Raw genomic sequence first — 19,463 nt, 5'->3', positions numbered from 1 at the left:
TCTGTTACACTCAGGCATGGTGAGCCAAGTAATTTCTTTTGCTTTGTTTTCAAGATTTTTTTATATATATTTATACATTATGTGTGTGTGTGTATATATATATATCTCTCTCAAAGACACACACACATAAAAAACAAATACTGAAAGACTGAAAACTAATTGCTACCAAATTGCTCCTTAAGTATTGGATATTACAGGACTTTTAACAACCCAACCATGTTACATACACAGTGGGACACTGAACATACTACTTAAAGGACTTTTAAGTTTTCTTATGGTTAATCCAGCACCTGGATGACCAAAACCACACAAAAACATTACATTATTTTTGCCCATATACAATTGCTGATTCACATCTCTTTCCACACATACACAGTGCAGTTTTATGCAATATTCTCATATTACAAGCTTTTTTTCTTTTTTAATCTGGAAACTGGAATTCTGATTTTCAGTGACTGAATTTATTTTCGTTTTCTTTCAAGGAGGCAACCTACTCCTTCCTCAATCCCACACTGGCAGCCCACAAGCCATCTCTTATTTTCAAATTAATTCATACCACAAAAAGTGCTGTATTTTCTGTGTAACACCAATGTACCTTTAGTAAGTTTATCCATATTTGAAACATTCATAACTGAGTGGAAGTTTAAACAATATTTAATCCAGACAGAAAGAATTAGTGCAGGCATGGAACAGCAGGGGCACTGTACTGTTAATTCAATTTAGCATACTGTGGGGATACACATATTAAAACTAAATTTTTGCTTTATCTTCAGTCAGATCTATTCTCAAGAAGGAACTTCCTCAAAGTCAGGCTGGTAGAGAACTGGATGTTTTCTCCTGCTTATTTCCATAGCATGGACTGTAGACCATTACCAACTCCACCCAGTAGCTCCCCGATAGCATCAAATTGCAACAATGGCCTTTTACTGTCTCTGTTTATGAGGTTTTCTTAGATTTATTAAAGCAGGGTGTAGTTTATTCTGTGACACATGATATACAAGGAGCACAGGGAACAGATGCTCACCAGACCCTATGTTAAGCTTCTACTGAATGGTGCATCCCTCCCAAATTTGTTTTTGCTACAGAGGGCAAGAATCACAAAAACCACCACATTTTTTAAATCCTACTCTCCTGGTATAGCAAGCTTTCAGTCCATTGAGTAGTGACCTGAAGTGAAAAGAGTGAGTGTTTAGAGGACAGCAGTAGGAACTGGGCACATTCTTAGAACTACATCCTACACCTCTCAGACAAATCCTAATGTGAAAAAGCTCTGAATGCAAATTGCCAATATTACACAATTTGGTCAAAAAGCCATTTTCTTCTCATTAGCTGAAGAGTACTCCATGTCCTTCCTTTTAGCACAAAACCCCTCTCCAGGCTTGTGGTTTAAACTATTGAGTGTGAGGCAATTTCACACACTGGTTTGGGAACTTAAATTGGCTTATTTCCTCAGCAAAACAGAATCCCTCTGTGACAGTTCCTCTCAGCAGGAGGAAGAATGCCAAGGGCAGAAATGGGCTGTATCAGAAGGTGCTTGCTGTGTTTGCAAACAGGTGATTTGTGTTCTCTGGTACCTTCTGGAGGTGCAGCAGATCAGAGTGTACCCAAATGAGACACAGCCAAAGACAACCTGCCAGGATATCGAGCTATGGCTCCAAATGTGGTAGTAATGAAAGATTTGGGCCAGGCACTGCATCCCCAAAATAAGATGTTAAGAGAACCATGCATCCTATTTCTCCAAGCTTCCTCCATACAAGACTGAAAATCAGAACCTTAGCTGGAGACTTGATCACAAGATAAGGATATTTTAGTACACAATAGCAGCACGATGGCCATCATCCACTCCCTTTTCAGTCAAGGACAATCATCTAAATCAAGACTATAAAACCAGTTAACTTGAGTTTTCAAAATAGGGTAATTCATCCTGAAACAAGACATACTTTGCCTCCCCAATCCCTTTTCTTTTCTGCCACTAGCAGAACAGCTTACAGAACACAGGCTGCCTTACTGTGATTTGGGCTACATAGGCTGAGAGGGGGCTGAGCCTTCTGAGTCAGTTCTTGCAACTCTACATGAAAGCTTCCAGGCCAAAACACATCTTTCAGGCTGCTGCCTTGATTTTGTGCCACAGAGGGGGAGGGAAGACACCACACTGCCTGAAAGTCTCCTGCACTGCCCAAAGCTGCTGGAATACTAATTAAAACAAGACAATGCAAAAAAAAAAAAAAAAGCCTGCAATGAAAAAGCCAAGGCAGAGGAGTAGCAGTGGGTTGTTGAGAATGAAATAAAACAATAAGGAAAATATTATTGATAATGTGACAATACTCCAAATGGGCATACTTCCTGCACATTCCTTCTCTGTAACCACAGCAGCACAAGTAACTATAGCTTCAGGAATATTAATATAATTGAGTCTTCACTAACGGGTTATCCTCTGGTCATACACTCAATGACTTGCACGAGAGAGCCAAAATAGCACAAATAATATTAAGTCTGCCTCACGTTAGGTTGCAAAATGATCCAACTCCTTCAGGGGAAACAAAACAGAAAGGCCATTGCCCTATTCAAACCTGCATTATAATGCATCCAACAAGAGTCCAGAACAACAACTGTGTGGGCAACCATGAAACCATTCCTTCCTAGCTTTCAAGCGCATGACTGTCACCTAACTATTGCAAATCTCTTTTACATGCTGGAGCTATTTGTGTCTCTTACATCCTGGCATTGTTTTCAGGACACGTAACAAGAATGAAAAACAATTTCTATTATCTACAGTGGTAAAGGCTTCCTTGCATTCATGTTGTATGTCAGCAGGGCTTAAACCCTGAACTTCCAGACTACTGCTATAGCAGTTAACAGCCTTCATTCCCTGGCAATGGGCAGAAGATCTGTTATCCAGAAGGGCCAGATGACAAGCCCTGTTATCTTTTCCCAGTGGTACGTGGGGTGAATCAGCTCCCTGCGTTACCAAGCACCAGGGTAGAGGTACAAAGGGGCCAGAACTGAGCTGCAACCAGGAGAACCCTGACTGCCTTTTCATTCCAACCCCCCAAAATTACCCTTGCCCTCTGGGGAAAGGATATCTGAGAATTAGGGTAAAACTTGCACCACAACACCCTTGGAAACCTGAACTATCATGCAGGTATATTTTTGGATCCATTACTTGGCAACATCATGAGAACCAGATATGACAATTCTGACCTGCAGCCACTAGCCGAAAGATGAGGGGAGAGAAAAAGATAAACAATGGAAATTGACCATGCTGCAAAAGGTTTCTCAGGACAACTCCAGCAGGCAGGATGAGGGGGAAGGGTTGACTACTGCAAGCATCATGCAGACACTGTAAAAGAGCAGAAGGCCCATTCAAATGAAAGTTTACAGGAACATTTATTGATCTGTTAAGCATAAAATCCCCATTTATTAGCTACTGCATTAGCAACCTTTAAAACTTCAGAATGTCACAAGTAGAAGAGGTACATGCAGTAACAGAGGATTATAACCCCACCAAGTGAATGCCTGAAATCAGCAGTGAAAGAGCTGCCACTTCAACATGGACCAACCTCCTCCTGCTCTGTTGAAAGTAAAAAACATTCCATCTCTTACTGATACAGTCACAAAGGTAACCTCAACAACTGCAAATTCTCTTACTCAGTTTTAAATACTTGCAGCCAAAGCTCTGACTTTTTGTGCTCTATTTAAGGCCTGGCATTCCAGCTTCCTTCCCCCTTTTTGGAGCACCAACAGGACAGTAGTTTCTGCAATGCTACATTCTTGACATGATAAATTAAGAAAAAAACCTATGCTGAAGAGGATAGCTCTTTAATAGGGAGCGTTATGCTAGCACACAGTGCTCTGGGATACAGCCTGGCACATTTGAGACAAGAGCTCTGTACCCAGCTAAGCAGGGAGGTTTCACCATATACAGCAACTGCACTGACCTTTTCAAGGGGTGCTTTTCTCATAGTACCAAATTCATCTGCCAGAAGAGATCACTCCAGGAGGGCTGATAGGCTTCTCCCCTCTCCCAACACTGCTGCATTAAATCTGTTTCAGCATGTGTAAATGTGCCCTGGCATAAAACAGGCTGAAGCCAAGTACTAAAAACACATCAAGTAGGAGCTCTCTTTCTTAGCATGCATGTGTAGGCAGCCTGCCACAAACACATATTGTACCTGTACCAGTGTGATTTCTTTGATGGAAACAGGTCACTACTGCACAATATATTGTATTCAAGGAGGCCACAGCTTGAGTCCTGTGTCCAGTTCTGGGCCCTTCAGTTCAGGAAGGAGATTGAGGTCCTGGAACAGGTCCAGGGAAGAGCAAGGAGGCTGTGAAGGGATCCAGCACAAGTCCTGTGAGGAAGGGCTGAGGGAGCTGGGGGTGTTTGGTTTGGAGGAGGCTCAGGGGAGGCCTCATCACTCTCTACAACTCCCTGAAAGGAGGTTGGAGCCAGGGGGGGTTGGTCTCTTCTCCCAGGCAGCTACCAGTAAGACAAGAGGGCATGGACTTAAGATCTGCCAGGGGAGGTTTACGTTGGATATTGGGAAGAAATTTTTTACAGAGAGGGTGATCAGGCATTGGAATGGGCTGCCCAGGGAGGTGCTGGATTCTCTGTCACTGGAGGTTTTTAGGAAGAGACTGAATGTGGCACTCAGTGCCATGATCTGGGAACCACAGTGGTAGTGGATCAAGGGTTGGACTTGATGATCTCAGAGGTCCTTTCCAACCTGGCTGATTCTGTGATTCTACTGCATTTCAAACAAAACTATGTTCGTGTTTCCACAGCTCTGTGTACTGGTCTCTCCTGAAACTCTTTTAAAAACAGCCCTTTAGAGAGCCTCTGCCTATGCATTCTCACCAAGTATTTCCATCCAACAGAAATGACTGACCATCAGTGTAGTCCTTAAAAACCCACAACCTTTCTACCTCAATATTTTTCCTTCTCTTGCTGCTCACATCTGTTGAAAACACAGTATTTTATAGCTATTCAAGGTTTAAAAAAAACCAAAACCCTCATCATTTAACGAGATAAGGGTATCAGAAAACCTGATAAAACACTCCATGGCAATGCAGTATGTGTTTGTAAGAAGGTCATGCCCTCTGGTACAGGAAGGGAGTTGGCAGGAACAAAATCAAAATGTTATTATTTTGATTTGATAATTACTCATATTTACAGAACACAACAAAAAATGAACATTTGCACTGGAAAGTCACACTCCAGTGATAAGTTAAGCAATACACAGGAAGTTATTAACAATGACACAAACAGTTTGCTGTTCTGCTACATTTTATCATGGAAGGCATTCATGATAACCTTGTCATACTCTACTTTTCCCCTCCCTCAGAACACAGAATCATGGCAAGCCATTTCCCATCTGTAGAGAAGGACACATAGTATTATAGAAGAGGTAAAACTTCATTTACTTGGCAAAATATTATCTTCAGAAAGACCACAAGTATTTAGAGAGTATTTATTTTTTGAACTGAACTCAAAATATAGTACCAAGAAAAGAAAAAGGCAATCTAGTGATAGTCTGAGTAGGAATTACTAGAGAGATTTTTCAGTTTTCCACTTTGACAGAGACCTGTGAAATTCTTCAAAACTATAGATCCCCAGTTCAGATCAGTGTCTTGCTCAAGTTTCCGTTCCAAAATGGAAGCCTGTTTTGTTTGGGCTCTCATGGTCAGCACTCAGCTTTGTGCTCAGAAAATAGCCATCTTTTGGCCCAAGGAAAACACTTCTGGTAATTCACTGCAGCAGACTACAGCCCTCTGCCATGGGCAGAGAAGCAGAAGGCAAAAAAAGCAGTTTCAGAGAACACAAGCTTGTCCAGAAAGTAGAATCTATCCACTATCACCCTGGTATCAGGTTAAATATATCAGGGTTATCTTCAAATACATCAGGGTTATATTCAAATATAGCTGTTAAAGCCTCGTTATCTTCTATCATGATACATCCCCTGCAACCTTCAGCTCTCAGGCACTTGACCACATCATGGAATACTGCTCCTTGGTCACTGCTGGTTATGAGGACACACTTCTGCCTCAGCTCTGCAACACCTACTGTCCATCTGAAACATACGAGCTCATCTTCTTGCTACCATAAAGTACAGGGACTCTCAACTGCTTCAGATGAGGAGATATGCTTGTAAGTGTATGTAAAAATGCCAATTGTTCATGGCCCAGGTACTGGGGTACTAATCCTAATTCAGATCAGGGTAGGGTCACAGAATCATCACAGAACCACAGTTTTAGGTTGGAAGACACCTCCAAGATCATCCCGTCCAACCTTTGACAAACAGCACTAAACCATGTTCTTAAGGACCAGGTCCAAATGCCTTTTAAATACCTCCAGAGATGGTGACTCCACCACTGTCCTGGGCCATTCCAATGCCTGAAAACCCTCTCAGTGAAAAATTATCTCCTAACATCCAGCCCAAGCCTCCCCTGGCACAGCTTCCATCGATTTCCTCTGGTCCTGTCACAGTCCACTAATGAGAAGAGGCTGTTTCCCTCCTCACTCCAACCTCCCTTGAGGAGCTGAAGAGAGCAATGAGGTCTCCTCTCAGATCACATGCAAAGGAAGCAATAACTGATCTATCACTACAGACAAAGCAGTTATAAGTGCGTGAGATAAAATACATGCAGAAATAGAAAAATTCATTATTAATCCACATATACTAATGGGTAACCTTGTGGTCTGACCTTTCCAATGGACTTGCTGTCTAGCTGGCAAAGTGACAGCTTGGGATTCATCAGTCTTGCTTCACTTCTTCCATTTCTGCGAGGTTTCTCACATCTCCTGTACTCAGCTGTCTTATAAACAACCCCTTGTCTTGAGAAGCAGAAAAAATTTCCTTCCTCCTTCTCTGGAGGCTCATTGGCCTAGTCCAAAGTGATAATGTCTCTTTGGTTATAGACCACAAGATGTGTTGAGCTCAGTCACCAGAGCAGGCAGTATTGCTGGTTTTCATACTGCTTATCAGACTCATCACTAAAACCATCAGATGATTACACACAAAAGGAGGCTCTGCCATATTTAAAACATGTCAAGTCAGTTCATCAGTGTCCAGAAAGCACCTGCATGGCATAAGGTAAAAGAGAAGAAATGGAAGAAAGGCCTTTCCCCCTTGGCAGTAATGAGGCTCAAGTATGGGCTCAAGCTGCACACAAAACTGTACCTTACACTGAACCTCACAATCCATGGTAATCCTCATCTTGTAACAACCATATGTACTGATTAGGTGTCTATATCACACATCACATGGCTCTTGCCTGAGAGCAAACATGATACGAGTTAATCATTGAGAAGCCACAAATCCCCAAATCCTGTACTTTCACCTGTGTAACATACCTGCATTTGTTATCCTTCCCCTCTCCCATGAAGACATTCTACTCCTTACACAACTAATTGTACATACACTTTTTTTCCCTTTCTCCATTATTTTTCAAGAATTGCTCAACATCTTCCCCATGCAGCTTATAACAAAACAAAAAATAAATAAATGAAAATAGAAAAATCAGTCTCTGAAGCATAATCTGGAAAGGCCTAGTAAGACATAATTGAAACAAGTTACTAGCATTGAGAGCCAACTTCTCCCACTATGACAGAGTATAGTAAAAATGGCACTGATACAAACCTCCCTTTTTCAGAGATTTTGCCTAATATCTTGCTCTGGGCTTGTCATGTGTACCCAAGCAATGGGCAAACTGATAATGCCTGTGCTGTGAACTGTTTATGTCTAAGCAATGCTCAAGCTTCCTCCTCTTACCTGATGGATCCAGGCAGCAAGAGCAGGTTACTGTCCATACCTCAGGATTTCACAGAGGAATAGGTAGCCTGGCACTTAAAGGAGTCTCTTCAAGCTTTCTCCTTCTACTAGAGAGTTATCCCTCAGGCATCTTTCTTAACCTCATCTAAATGAAAGTCACTAAGAAAGCTCAGAAAAATATTTACATCTAGATTTAACTGGCTCCTGCTGAGCTTCTACTATACCAAAGAGTTTCTGTTTTGTCTAGCAGTCCCATCCTGAGAATTATCACATAATGCCAGTATGCAAACACATTGTTCACTTAGAGCACCTTGCTTAGTTTGTTTTAATGCGAGACACTTCCACAAAATACCTAAGGTCTTTCGGTAACTTAAAACCATAGCCTTCTAGAGGGGAAAAAAAATAAACAAGACACCACAAACCAAATAACACAAGAAAAAGAGCATCAAAATTCCTCTCTCATCCTGCATGAAGATTTCCACAGTTCTTTGTACTCAATAAGCCATACAAATGGATGACATATCAAGTTGACACAGAAAAAACATGACTGAATACCACAGGCCACAGGTTGGCGAAGGAAAGAGGCTGTAAAAACAGTTTACCCTCTTAAGACAAAAAGCAATAACTTTGTCAGTCTGTATTATTAAAGTTACTCATAAACCAAACAAAAGTATAGGAAGCAATAGGAAAAATACAAGAAACTGAAGTTAAAGCAACTGGAGATTTTCGATTTGTTTTTATAAGGAGCTCAGTTTTAAGACAGTGAATAGTTTTAATACAGTGAACAGAGCAATACTTCTAGCAATAAACCAGACAAGATGGAAGTCTAAGACATTATTAAATTTACATGAAACTCACTGAGACACTCAGCAACAGGAGAAAGATGGGATCAAACATACCACACTGTTAATAAGGTAGAGAGAATACAATAAAATCTTAGATGCTGTGAAAATGCTGCTGTCCCACAAGCAAACAAGCAAGCTTAAACACTGTGAGTGAAGGTCTGGCACAGGGACAGACATTCAAAGAGGAGAAAGTGCTGTACTGCACACAGATACCACCACAGGGCTGGCAGTGACCTACCACTCAGATGTTCAGATTGCATGTTGCCAACTGCAACAATAATGATGTGTGTCTACTGGAAGAACACCCATCATTTCACCCTCAGAGAGACAGCACCCTCTGCACTACAGGACCCTCACCTTGTTGTAGAACTCCTGCTCCCTGGGACCACGAGGTGGTGGCTGCAACTGCTTCAGGACAGTCCCATCTGGATGCTGCAGTATACCTAGAAGAAAAGCACTTCCTTCAAGGCTCAGTTTTAAGAGATACATCTTTTATTATGTTTGTTTGTTTATTTTTCAGAAATAGCAAATGCACCATCAGAGACAGCCTATATGCAGGCTTGTACTGCTTTCAGTACACACACAGTAGAGTTGAAACTGGCAGCTCCTACACAAAACCCTTAGCAGAGGTTTGCTTGCATTCCTTTTTCTAGCCATTAGGTTATTTCCTGGGTCCAGTTCTGCTCAAAGACCAACACAACAGTGGTATTTGAAATTTAGAATTTAAAAAAAAAAAAATCATTCACCTATGGAAGATTACATAGACACTCCCTTTTTAAATAACTGGTAAGTTATTCTTCAAAAAATGCAAAGTCGAAGGGGTTTGTACAAAGTTCAATGCATTTCTCACTACTATACAAATGAATGTAATTCCTGTAAATGTATTTCTATACTATTGGAATAGAGAGAACACTTCTATATTACAAGTAACAACAGCCCTGTAGCACTCCATGCTAATCAGATGCTATTATCTGTATCACCCATAATTACAATACAGAATTTCACGTCAGGCAGTCAACCACCATCACCATGCCTGCACCAGAAAAAGAAAAAAAAAATTCCCTCCTGAAACAGCCTTAATGATTTTACAGTCAGCAATATTGCAACTGAGCATCTGAGTACTCCAGAGATGGATACAGAACGGGGAAAAGTAACAACATCCCTCTGAGATTATTTGCATGGAAAAAATAAAAAACCACTTCTGGAAAAGAGATTTTCTCCTAGGATTTATTCGTAACTTTTCATACAGTAATTTATTTTGCTTAGGGAAGCAAAAATGTCAGCAGTAACCAAAATAGGTTCCATCTTCACCTTAGCACCTGAGGAGACACAGTAAAAAAAGCCAGGAGCTTCGTGTTCCAAAAGGACTTTGCAGCACTAACAGCAATTGTGTTTTCACCTTTTACAAAGCATTATCTCTGAATGGGCTCTGTTGTGCAGTCTTGGAAACTAAACAAAATCTTTAGAGCCTAAGATATTTACTTTAAAACAACCACCAGACCTAGAAAAGTTTCATTAGCTGTCTGTGCCAATGAACAAAGAGGGGTTTAAAATAATCTCTGTAAAAAGCTCTCAAGTCAAGTTGCTTGCTAAAAGCTGGATTTTCTATACTTTCCAGAAGTAGAGAAACATTGTCACACAAAAATGCACAAAAATGTGCAGACCACCACAACATCTGTGAGACAAGACAAATTCTTGCCCCACTGTCATTCCTTTTTACATGTGCTAGAAACCACTGAGCAAAGTGCACCAAGTATCTGAATGGCATGTTTTGAATGTTAATTGCTCACAATCACAACATGAAAAAGGGTTTCATAATGAATCCTCCTCAAAATCTGAACGTTGGCTTTGCTGATGTACTTGAACAGTTTAAAATAATCTGATGTTTCATACTCATGTTTCATAACTCACAACAGCTCCCTTAACCTTCCCTCTGATCCTCAACAACCAGAGATACCACCACCTGCAGATCATACTAACATATACACGGTGCTCATGATTTTTTCCTAGGGTTCCTGAGGTTTCCCAGGACAGGCAGGGAGTATTGTTTTAGTGTATGAATAAGCAATCAGTGAATCAGTAAACAGCTCAGATACTAACACCAGTTGGACACAGCCTTCAAGGTACATTTGCCATGTTGCATGCAGAAAAATAGATACCCCAAAAGAAGGCATATTGGTTTTAGAGCTCTAGACTTTTAAAATGCTAAAGGTTCAATGAGGTTAGAAAAGAACAGAAAACAAAAGGAATGTTGATTACTGAAGGAATAGGCAGAAAGGGCATGAAGAAGGCACAAGACACACTGGTCTCCTCACACATGCTTAATATTCTCAAATATTCTGACATACAGATTGTCTGTGATACTCCTTACCAGTGCTATTAGCAAATACACATATCCAAACATCTGACCACTAGCTTTACAACAAAGACATCTTGGGCAGCACTACAGAATTATATATGACCCTGTATCTTTAGCATCTTGACTCTCTGCATGTCTATGTACAACATCTGTAAAGAAATAAAACGAGAAGATTCGTTTACAAAAGTGAAAGCTGCAAGGCCCAGAGCAGCTTTCATCTTCACTTAAATGTAAAATTCAGTTTCTAAGCTGAGATCATGAACCACGGTGGCATCTCTGCAGGAAAGTTTGGTCTTGGTTATTAGATGCAGTGGAGCTAGCTTTACCTAATCCATTTGAGCTCTACCCGCAATATAGACAGCGTATCACCCATGTCCTTTTGATCCAACTGTGGTAAAACTGACGTACAAAAGGTGAGGCCTTTTCCACCTGATCCTACCCAGTGCTATGATATGTGAACACTACTCAAGATCTACAGCTCTAAGGAATCAACACCTCCCTCATCATTTTATTGCACCTGTTGCAGCAGGGGCAAAGGATAAGAATTACTTCGCTGTGGAGATTATCAGCAGCAAGACACAGCAGGGACACGGGGTGTAGATCAGACAAGCCCACAGTGCCATCAGTGCTGTAATGTCACTCGCTGATGGCTGAAGTTCTCAAGTTCAGCCTGGACTATTCGGCACAGGCAGTTCTTACCAGCAGGGTTCAAAGGCTGTGACAGCAGCTACTCATTACAGCTACTCTCAAAGGGCACACAGAGAAATGAATGTATGTATACGTTCCATTTGGCTCAGGGGCAAGAGTTATACCAAATGTGACGTCCTGGAAGGGTGAGAAATGCCATTTGGCAACATTACTTGAACACTTGCTCTGGCACTGACTACTGCCAATGTTAAAAGGCACCTTCATCAGATGGGCCAACACCTCGCTCCTCAACCTGTAATTAAAATGGAAATGTAAAGCTATCAGAGGCACACTTCAAAAACGCTGTGTCCTCCTGAGATTTGTACTATTAAGACAGATTAATAGCGATTGCTTCAGACTTACTATCAAATAAACAAGCAGCTGAGAAACTACCTCATGTTGGTAAATATCTAATAAATATTTTACTGGAGTTTTTGGCAGCCCTAGGTTTGGTGGTTTAGATAAAACATAGTTTCAACATAGGTTCTGAGGGTACCAGCACACCATTACCTCAATTCCCACTCTTTTTAAAAGGGCCCTGTTAAAATGAGACTGAAGGTGCCTGCTGACTCTCCCGTCCTGCCAGGCCATTACCAATGTATGAAAACCAACCGAAAGAAGACACCAGGCCGCGGTGACACCGCTCTGTCCACAACCCCCAGGGAGGGGCAGACCCTGGGCAGGCAGCGCTGAGGTGACCCCCAGACCCCAGCGCCGGCACCAGCACCCGGGTGCCCGGCAGGTGCTCACAGCTGAGTGGGGGGCGGGCAGAGCCCGGCGGCGGGAACTCAGCCCTGAGGAGGGAAAGCTGGACCCACGGCCCCGGAGGAGCCGAGCCTCCCTCCCGACGCCCATCAGGGACCCTGGTGCCCTCCCTTCCCACCGACCCTGAGGGGATCACGCCTGTCACCGACACCCCCTCCACCAACAGCAATGCTGCCGGCCGCCGCCAGCGGGACGTGAGATGAATTGAAGCGAGACCCGCCCCGCCGCAACCACGTTTGAAGTATCAGGATAACCGGAGGAACGGGGGGTGGTGGGGAATACTCCCTTCTCACGGCCGGCCCGGCCCGCCAGTCCCCCCGCCGCCGCCCCCTCCCCCTCCGCACCCCGCCGCCGCTCACCGCCTTTATCCTTGCCGTACATGTGCCCGGCCACCTGGTGCGACAGCGGCACGCAGCCGTTCAGCCCCCGCCGCCGGCCCCCCGCCGCCGCCGCGGGGCCCGGGGACGCACCGAGCGCTGGCTGGGCCGCGGCCTCCTCCGCCTCACCGCGTCCGCCTCCCGCATAGCGCCCGCGCCCGCCCTCGGGGAGCCCCGCCATGGGCAGCGCCGGTGACGGGGTCTCGGTGGCCATTTCCTGGGGATGGGGATAGAGGGGGGAGATGGCGGCGGGAGGAGAGGGGCGACCGCGCTCCGGCGGCGGCGAGCGGGCCTCAGCGGGCGCTGCGTGCCGGAGCACGGGCAGCGAGGGCCCGCGGCTCCATCACCCCACGCCGCTCCGCACCCCGCCGCTGAGGCAGCGAGTGTCCACGGCCCCGCCCCGGACACCGCTCCGCCTCCGCCGCCCGGTCCGGCCCGGCCCGGCCCGGCCCGCCGTGGGGCGGGGCGAGGGTCGCCACCGCCGTGCAGCGCGAGGCGGCCCCGGGTGTAGGCCGCGGACGGGGCGGGCCCCGGCGTCCCGGTGAGGGCGGGGCGGGCAGCGCAGGGCTCTGTGGCCGCTTGCGGGGGTAGCGGGGCCTGGCCCGGCCCCTTGGCCCGACCCCCGTGGGCATCCGCGGCCCACCGGCAGCCCCCCCGGTCAGCGCTCGCCCCCTCGGCTCTGCCGGGAGAGCCATGTAGTGGCGGGCAGAGAGCGTTCCCCACCACCGGGTCTCGGTAACTGCAGAAACGCCCCAAATCCCCTTCGGTTCTATATCAATTTACCGACATACATGCTGAGGTTTGTTTATTGTCACTCCAAGAGGCACTACAAGAGAGCAAACTGAAAGGTGTAAATAGTATCTGACCTTTACAGTGGGTAAGGAGCTTTAAAGCATCCTGACCAAGCTCTGCAGGTCCTGTGGCGTTGGGGTGTGGGCACTTGGCCTGACACCGGATGGAAGTGGGGTAAGGTAAGGCATTAATCTGAGTTTTAATGACCGATGGGCAGAGGAAGGTGTGCACAGGCACTGCCCGGATAGGATGTTTTGTTAGGCGTGGATTTTCTCTAGAGCTTTATTTGTCAGCCTGCAATTACTGACTTTTCTGCCTGTTTCTTTCCTTTATAAAATTACCTGAATTCTGTGAATAATAGGCCTGCAACATGCCCTAGGATCAAGTCATGCTTAGTACTAGCTGGATACAGGAGAGGGAAAACAAGAACAGAGATAGGAAAATTAATTTTAGCAGGCCTATGTTTTTCCCACAGGTTTTATAATAATTAATGTATACCAAGCATCAGCATTGAGGTTAGAGAAAACAGCATGGTGAGCTCAGATGTTACGTGCTACTACTTCCCATCCCATAACTGGATGCATGGCAGGTGGTTGGGAGAACTGGATGGAAACTGGGGGATTTAAAAGGAACCAAAGGAATAGGAAAGTCACAGGGAAAAGTATTAAAGAGTGAGATGAAGGAGCATAGAATATAGGTATTTTGAAACAGTTTCATTGGTTCATTGTTCACGGAATCATTTGTTTCACTCCGAACTGGGTAAGATGGGGAAGATTCTGCAAGATCCCATCTGAAATATGAAGGCTGGTCAGAAAAGTGATGTTTCTCCCAAATATCCTCTTCTCACCATTCATTACAGTCCAGCCCTAAGGATTAGGAGCCAGTTGGTTGCAAGCATTAAGTTCCTATCTTCAGTTCCCCAGTGCTGAATTTTCCCAGGAGGGTGCTGACGCAGGAGAGAAGTAACCACAGATTGGCCAACCCTGGCACAAAAATAATAACTGAGTACTGTGAAAAAAGAGGCACAAGTGGTATTTGTCTTGCAGAGAAAAGGTGTCTGGTCTCAGCAGCAGCATCTGCTGCAAGGTTCAGATGTCAGCCTGAGCCTTGTGGAAAGGTATTTTCCCCTGCAGAGGTGAGAGACACTTCATCTGATCTGGGTTTAAATGCAGAGAGAAAAACATAGGTGCTGTTTTAAACTTATATGAGTACCCATCTAACACTGTGATCTACCTGAGCTCAAAATCCTCAGGGGAAAAAGTGGAATTAAAGGGCAACGTGTTGGAATTTAAAAGCTGTTCTACTACCTAGTCCTGAACTAATAGCCTCTTGACATCCTCAGAGCTAACACAAGTGGACCTAGAGAGCACTAAAAGAAATAAAAAAGCATGAGAAATTGGAATAAGTAGGCAAGACTTGCCTTTTACCTGATGTTTGCTTTAGATGGATTTATGCATATACAGGTTCTGATGTAAAGACTCCATCTTCTGCTCTCTCATTCCACCCTCACATTTCAGCACACAGAGCTCACAAATTTTATCTGGGAACTCCTAAAATAAAACAAAGACAACCCAAGAAAATAACAGGAATTACAAATAATTCGTTTTTTCATGGAATGTAGAAAGCTGAACCCACTAGCAAGATTCCCAAGAAAAATTCTGGTCTCCAGGCCGTGCAATTGCACTTGAGGAGAAAGGGAAAGAGGTTGCAAACAGTTCCTAGAGAAGGGACAGGTGGTTGGGAATCACACAGACACCAACAAAATGCATTTGGCAAAACTACTCTTAATTCTGGTTTACTCTTTGTTACTGGAAAACAATCTTAACCTCACTCAGTCAGATGGAAGATAAATACTAACAAGGTATTAGCAATAATAGCAAATGTTATGCACTCAGTTATCTCACACAAACTGCATTTGTGCTGCAAGAGGATGTCTCAGCCAGATTGCAAAGCTCCCCCAAACCAAGCCAGTATTACAAAGGGATTACTTTCTGCAGAAATAAAACCCTTTTTCAAATCCAACAGCTAGTTAATAACTAACCACAAGACACAGGGCAGTTTAGTGCAGGAAACAAGCTCATACTCGAGTGGAAGTGCAGGGGGACATTAAGTGAATAGATGAGTGATGCTAGGACTTGGCCAGAATACTGGTACTCTAGAGGTACAGTGGCTTACAAAAAGCACCACTGGATTTTTGACGGTCCCTTTGGATGGTTCACAGCCACTTCTTCCCCACCTTGCCAAAACTACTGCTCCTCTGCCAGAGCCATGTTTCTGTGCAGGGGCTGTGTCAGAGATGAGGCTCCTGCTGCCCACAGAGCCACTTCCTGCAGCGCCGCTTCCGTAGCTTCTGCTGCTCCAACAGGTTGCAACAGAGCTGACCTGGACCCTGCATGTGGCCCAATAAGAAACAACAAGTGAAACCAATACTTTGCTGAAAATCTGACCTATCCTTGTCTGTTGTAAAACTCAATGGTGCTACCCCACTTTCTTTCCTAGCTACTGATTTGTCACTCAGCCATCAGACCCACAGTGATTGATGTTTTACTTGGCTCTGCCTGACACAAACTCTTTGACACTCGTCTCTTCCTAAGCTATCATATGAATCCGGGGTTTTCCAGGAGGAAAACAAAGAGACAGTGTCAAAAGCCAACCTACACTCTATGGAGATAATTCAGGTTAATTCATGGCCATTGTGTGTTTTCTCTAGATCAACTTTTCTACAAGCGCAACTGCAGCTGTAAATTTTGGGAGGTCTGTTTTGTATTAGAAAGCTACAAGGGCAATAATAGCTCGTTTCAATAGCTCCTTTCTTCCTCAGTGTCTTTGGACTGTATTTTTTTGTGGCGATCATTAAACTAATCTGGAACTTGGAGGAAAGGTTCACGTTTGGGCTGAGAAGAGGTGAAGGGGTGGGAAGAAATGGAAGGGTCTTCAGGATGGAGAGGAGGCAGCAGTGGGTGGTTGCTGAGACTGGTTTTATTCAAGATCTTAATTCATGACCTACAGCCAGGAGTGTGCCCAAAGACTCCAGGTCTGTGGATGCTCCCAACATCCTTAGGGCACTCAAATGCCACACAGATGGCAAAGAAGTCCTGCAGAAACTCAAAAAACTGAACAAAAAGCACGATGTTGGTTTAGGAGCTTCGTGGTGATAAACTTAGGGTAATGCATGCAGGGGAAATAATCCAAACCAAAGCTCTTTGATGTTGATCCTGGAACTGTCCGTCACCACACAGGAAAGAGATCCTGAAGTGACTGTTGACAGTCATCTGAGATCATCAGCCTGATCAGTTCTGCAGCCAAAAAAAGCCAACAAAATGTTGGGCAACACCAGGAAGAGTGCTGAAAGACAAAAGGCATCTTTTAGCTGCTATGTGTAGCCATGTATTGAGTCTGGCTTCTACGCCTGGTCTCTTATGGAGAATAGGAATACACCATTAATTAACTGGTGCAGAAGATGGAATTAAACGATTTGTGGAGAGTCAAAATGGGTGGAACATGTTTTAGTTGCCTCCAGCCCTGGAAAACAGCAATGAAATGTGTGTGCTTTCACAACCTTGGATAGGAAATTGTGCTTCTTTCTGACATAGTCACTAGAGCCAAGACTTTAGTACCATCTCCTGATCTGAGGGCTTACATGTAGATAGAGATTACTCCCTTTGCCTTTCTAAAAATTTCTAAGATTTTCCAAGTACAGCTTTTTATCTCTACCAAGGGGTTGCTAAGGGTGTACAAATGCGAGATGGCATTTTCCCAGTCACATAATACTTTAGGATAACTCCAGTACTTGATTTTAAATTATTAATGTGCCAAGAGGTTTATTTATAATCCTGCTTTGTCTTTCCCGAAAGGCTACTTACGTTGCCTCCACCTACAGTAAAATTAAACACCTACTTATTGACTAAACCTACTGCCAAGTGGCATTAAAAAAAGTACCTTCTACAATTAAACAGCATTCTACTCAGACTTTGTCTGCAAAGCAACAGAATTTACACCCTTAAAAAGTAATTTAACCTGCACTGATGTCATAGCCACGAGTGAGACTAAAAGAGCAAGATCACACACTTAAAAAAACAACAAATTTAATAATTACTGAAGTGGAAGTCTGTTCAGGCAGTTGTTTTGGTACCCAAGTCTTGAGCAAGAGTCCCGACAGTGAGCAGACGGTGTGACTTGACCACATCTTATCCATGTATGGTGATATTTGCAAGCTGCAGAAAAGTACTTCTGAAAAGTTACGCAGTGACCTTATCATTCATTTTGCTGCCTTTCTGCTGCCAGCTGACTTGACTGAAGGAGCACAAACATTCTGGCTACTGAGCTGATCCTTGCAGCCTGCTGAATTTTGAATGCTTCACACATTAAAGCTGTAATTTCTGGGATGCTCTGGAAGCTCCTCTTTTTTGCAGGCTTCTACAGGAGAGCAGAAGGAACTGGTTTTGGACAAATGTGCCCTGCATTCAAAAATACCAGAAGAAAAATGCAGCTCGCATGACAGAAAGGATGCAGAGAGAGTAGATTATGGGCAGTGCAATGTCAAACCAGAGAAGAGGGAAGATATGGTATTCATCTAGGGAAAAAAAATAAGATAAATTATATCTGCTTATATGAGATGTATGCAACTTCTGTGTATCAAAGAATACAGAAGTTGCTTGAGAACCCAAATAAATTCTTCCTACTGTGATTTTACTCACTTCAGGGAACATACTGCTAAGTACTCTTCCTATTTATTATAATTGCACATCTAATTTAATTAAACAGCTCACAAAAGTGGGCGTGGAAGAACATTAGGCTGCTAACAGGGGACCCACAGCATGAGTGTACACTGCTTTCTGTCCAGTACTCCAGGATTTCACAAACAGTTCAGGAAGAAAAAATGCAGGAACAGATGTCTGCTCCAGGCATGGAAACCTTTCAGCTCTAAGAGGAAATTTTTGGCTGATGGAACCACTTAGTCCCAGAAGTTAATGTACAGCCACTTTGTACAACTTATGCTTTGCTCAGTTAAGAGGTATGATGAAATGCAACACATAATTTTCTGTTAATTTATTCCTTTTTTAGTGTTAAATCATCTACCTCATGCTCTCCTCCCATCTGCTGCTTTATTTCTTCTTTTAACCCTTCTTGATTCTCTCCACACATTTATTTATTGTGTTGTTTAATTTTTATTCAGCTCCTCTGTTCTGTCTAATCCAGCCAGGGCTCAGGGTGGGTTTTGTCAGCCTCAAAGCTTCAGGAGTTGAAACCAAAGCCAAACACAGAAAGAGAATTCCATGCTCAGGATGGGCTGAGAAGCCAGCTGACAAGGTTTCTTTGCAAACCAATGCTTATCTTCATGCCTACATCCTTATCTTTCCTGCTATTATAAAATGTTCTTCCGTTGCTGGAGTGAGCCACTCTGATACAGCAGTGATTCACATTTCCACGTCTTTGGCTGTATTGCACTGAAAGGAAAATCCTGCTCCAACTGCTGTGAAACTGCACAAAATGAATATTACAGACCTAAACAGCACCCGAACAAGGCTCAAACTGCATCAAAGAGCTGAAAATTTTAGGGCATGCAGCTGGCTGCTGGAGAACTGCCAGCACAACTCCTAGATTCAATACACATGAACCTCTGTGGTTAATCCCAAATATGTTCATGCAGCACTTCTGGAGGCCTGGGCTCAGACAGACAACTACAGCACTGGAAAAAAATACATGCAATGTATATAAAAAAAATTAAAACCAGCAGTGCCCATAGCAAGGAGTTTCCATGGCCCAGCGTTTGTTTCCTCCTAGTGGGCCAGGCTGTGATTGCAACGCTGGCCTCCACCGTTTGAAAGCACCCATTACATTACCAGTGCTTGAATTAAGTATGCAG

General features: G+C 43.8%; 1 protein-coding gene across 1 annotated transcript in view; it reads right to left on the bottom strand.

Annotated features, from left to right (window-relative positions):
• The window catches only part of IPMK (inositol polyphosphate multikinase), a 40,778-nt gene extending 27,645 nt beyond the window's left edge, over positions 1-13,133 (bottom strand). The window contains exons 1-2 of the mRNA XM_030453450.1: positions 12,788-13,133; positions 8,975-9,060 (exon numbers count right to left, since the gene is read on the bottom strand). Coding sequence (XP_030309310.1) covers positions 8,975-9,060; positions 12,788-13,019 — 318 coding nt within the window. The 5' untranslated portion in view covers positions 13,020-13,133. The remainder of the gene's footprint in view (positions 1-8,974; positions 9,061-12,787) is intronic.
• Positions 13,134-19,463: the final 6,330 nt, after the last annotated feature.

The sequence above is a fragment of the Calypte anna genome, chromosome 6 (assembly GCF_003957555.1).
Source record: "Calypte anna isolate BGI_N300 chromosome 6, bCalAnn1_v1.p, whole genome shotgun sequence".
NCBI classification, from domain to species: domain Eukaryota; kingdom Metazoa; phylum Chordata; class Aves; order Apodiformes; family Trochilidae; genus Calypte; species Calypte anna.
This window is presented reverse-complemented; position numbering and strand designations above follow the sequence as displayed.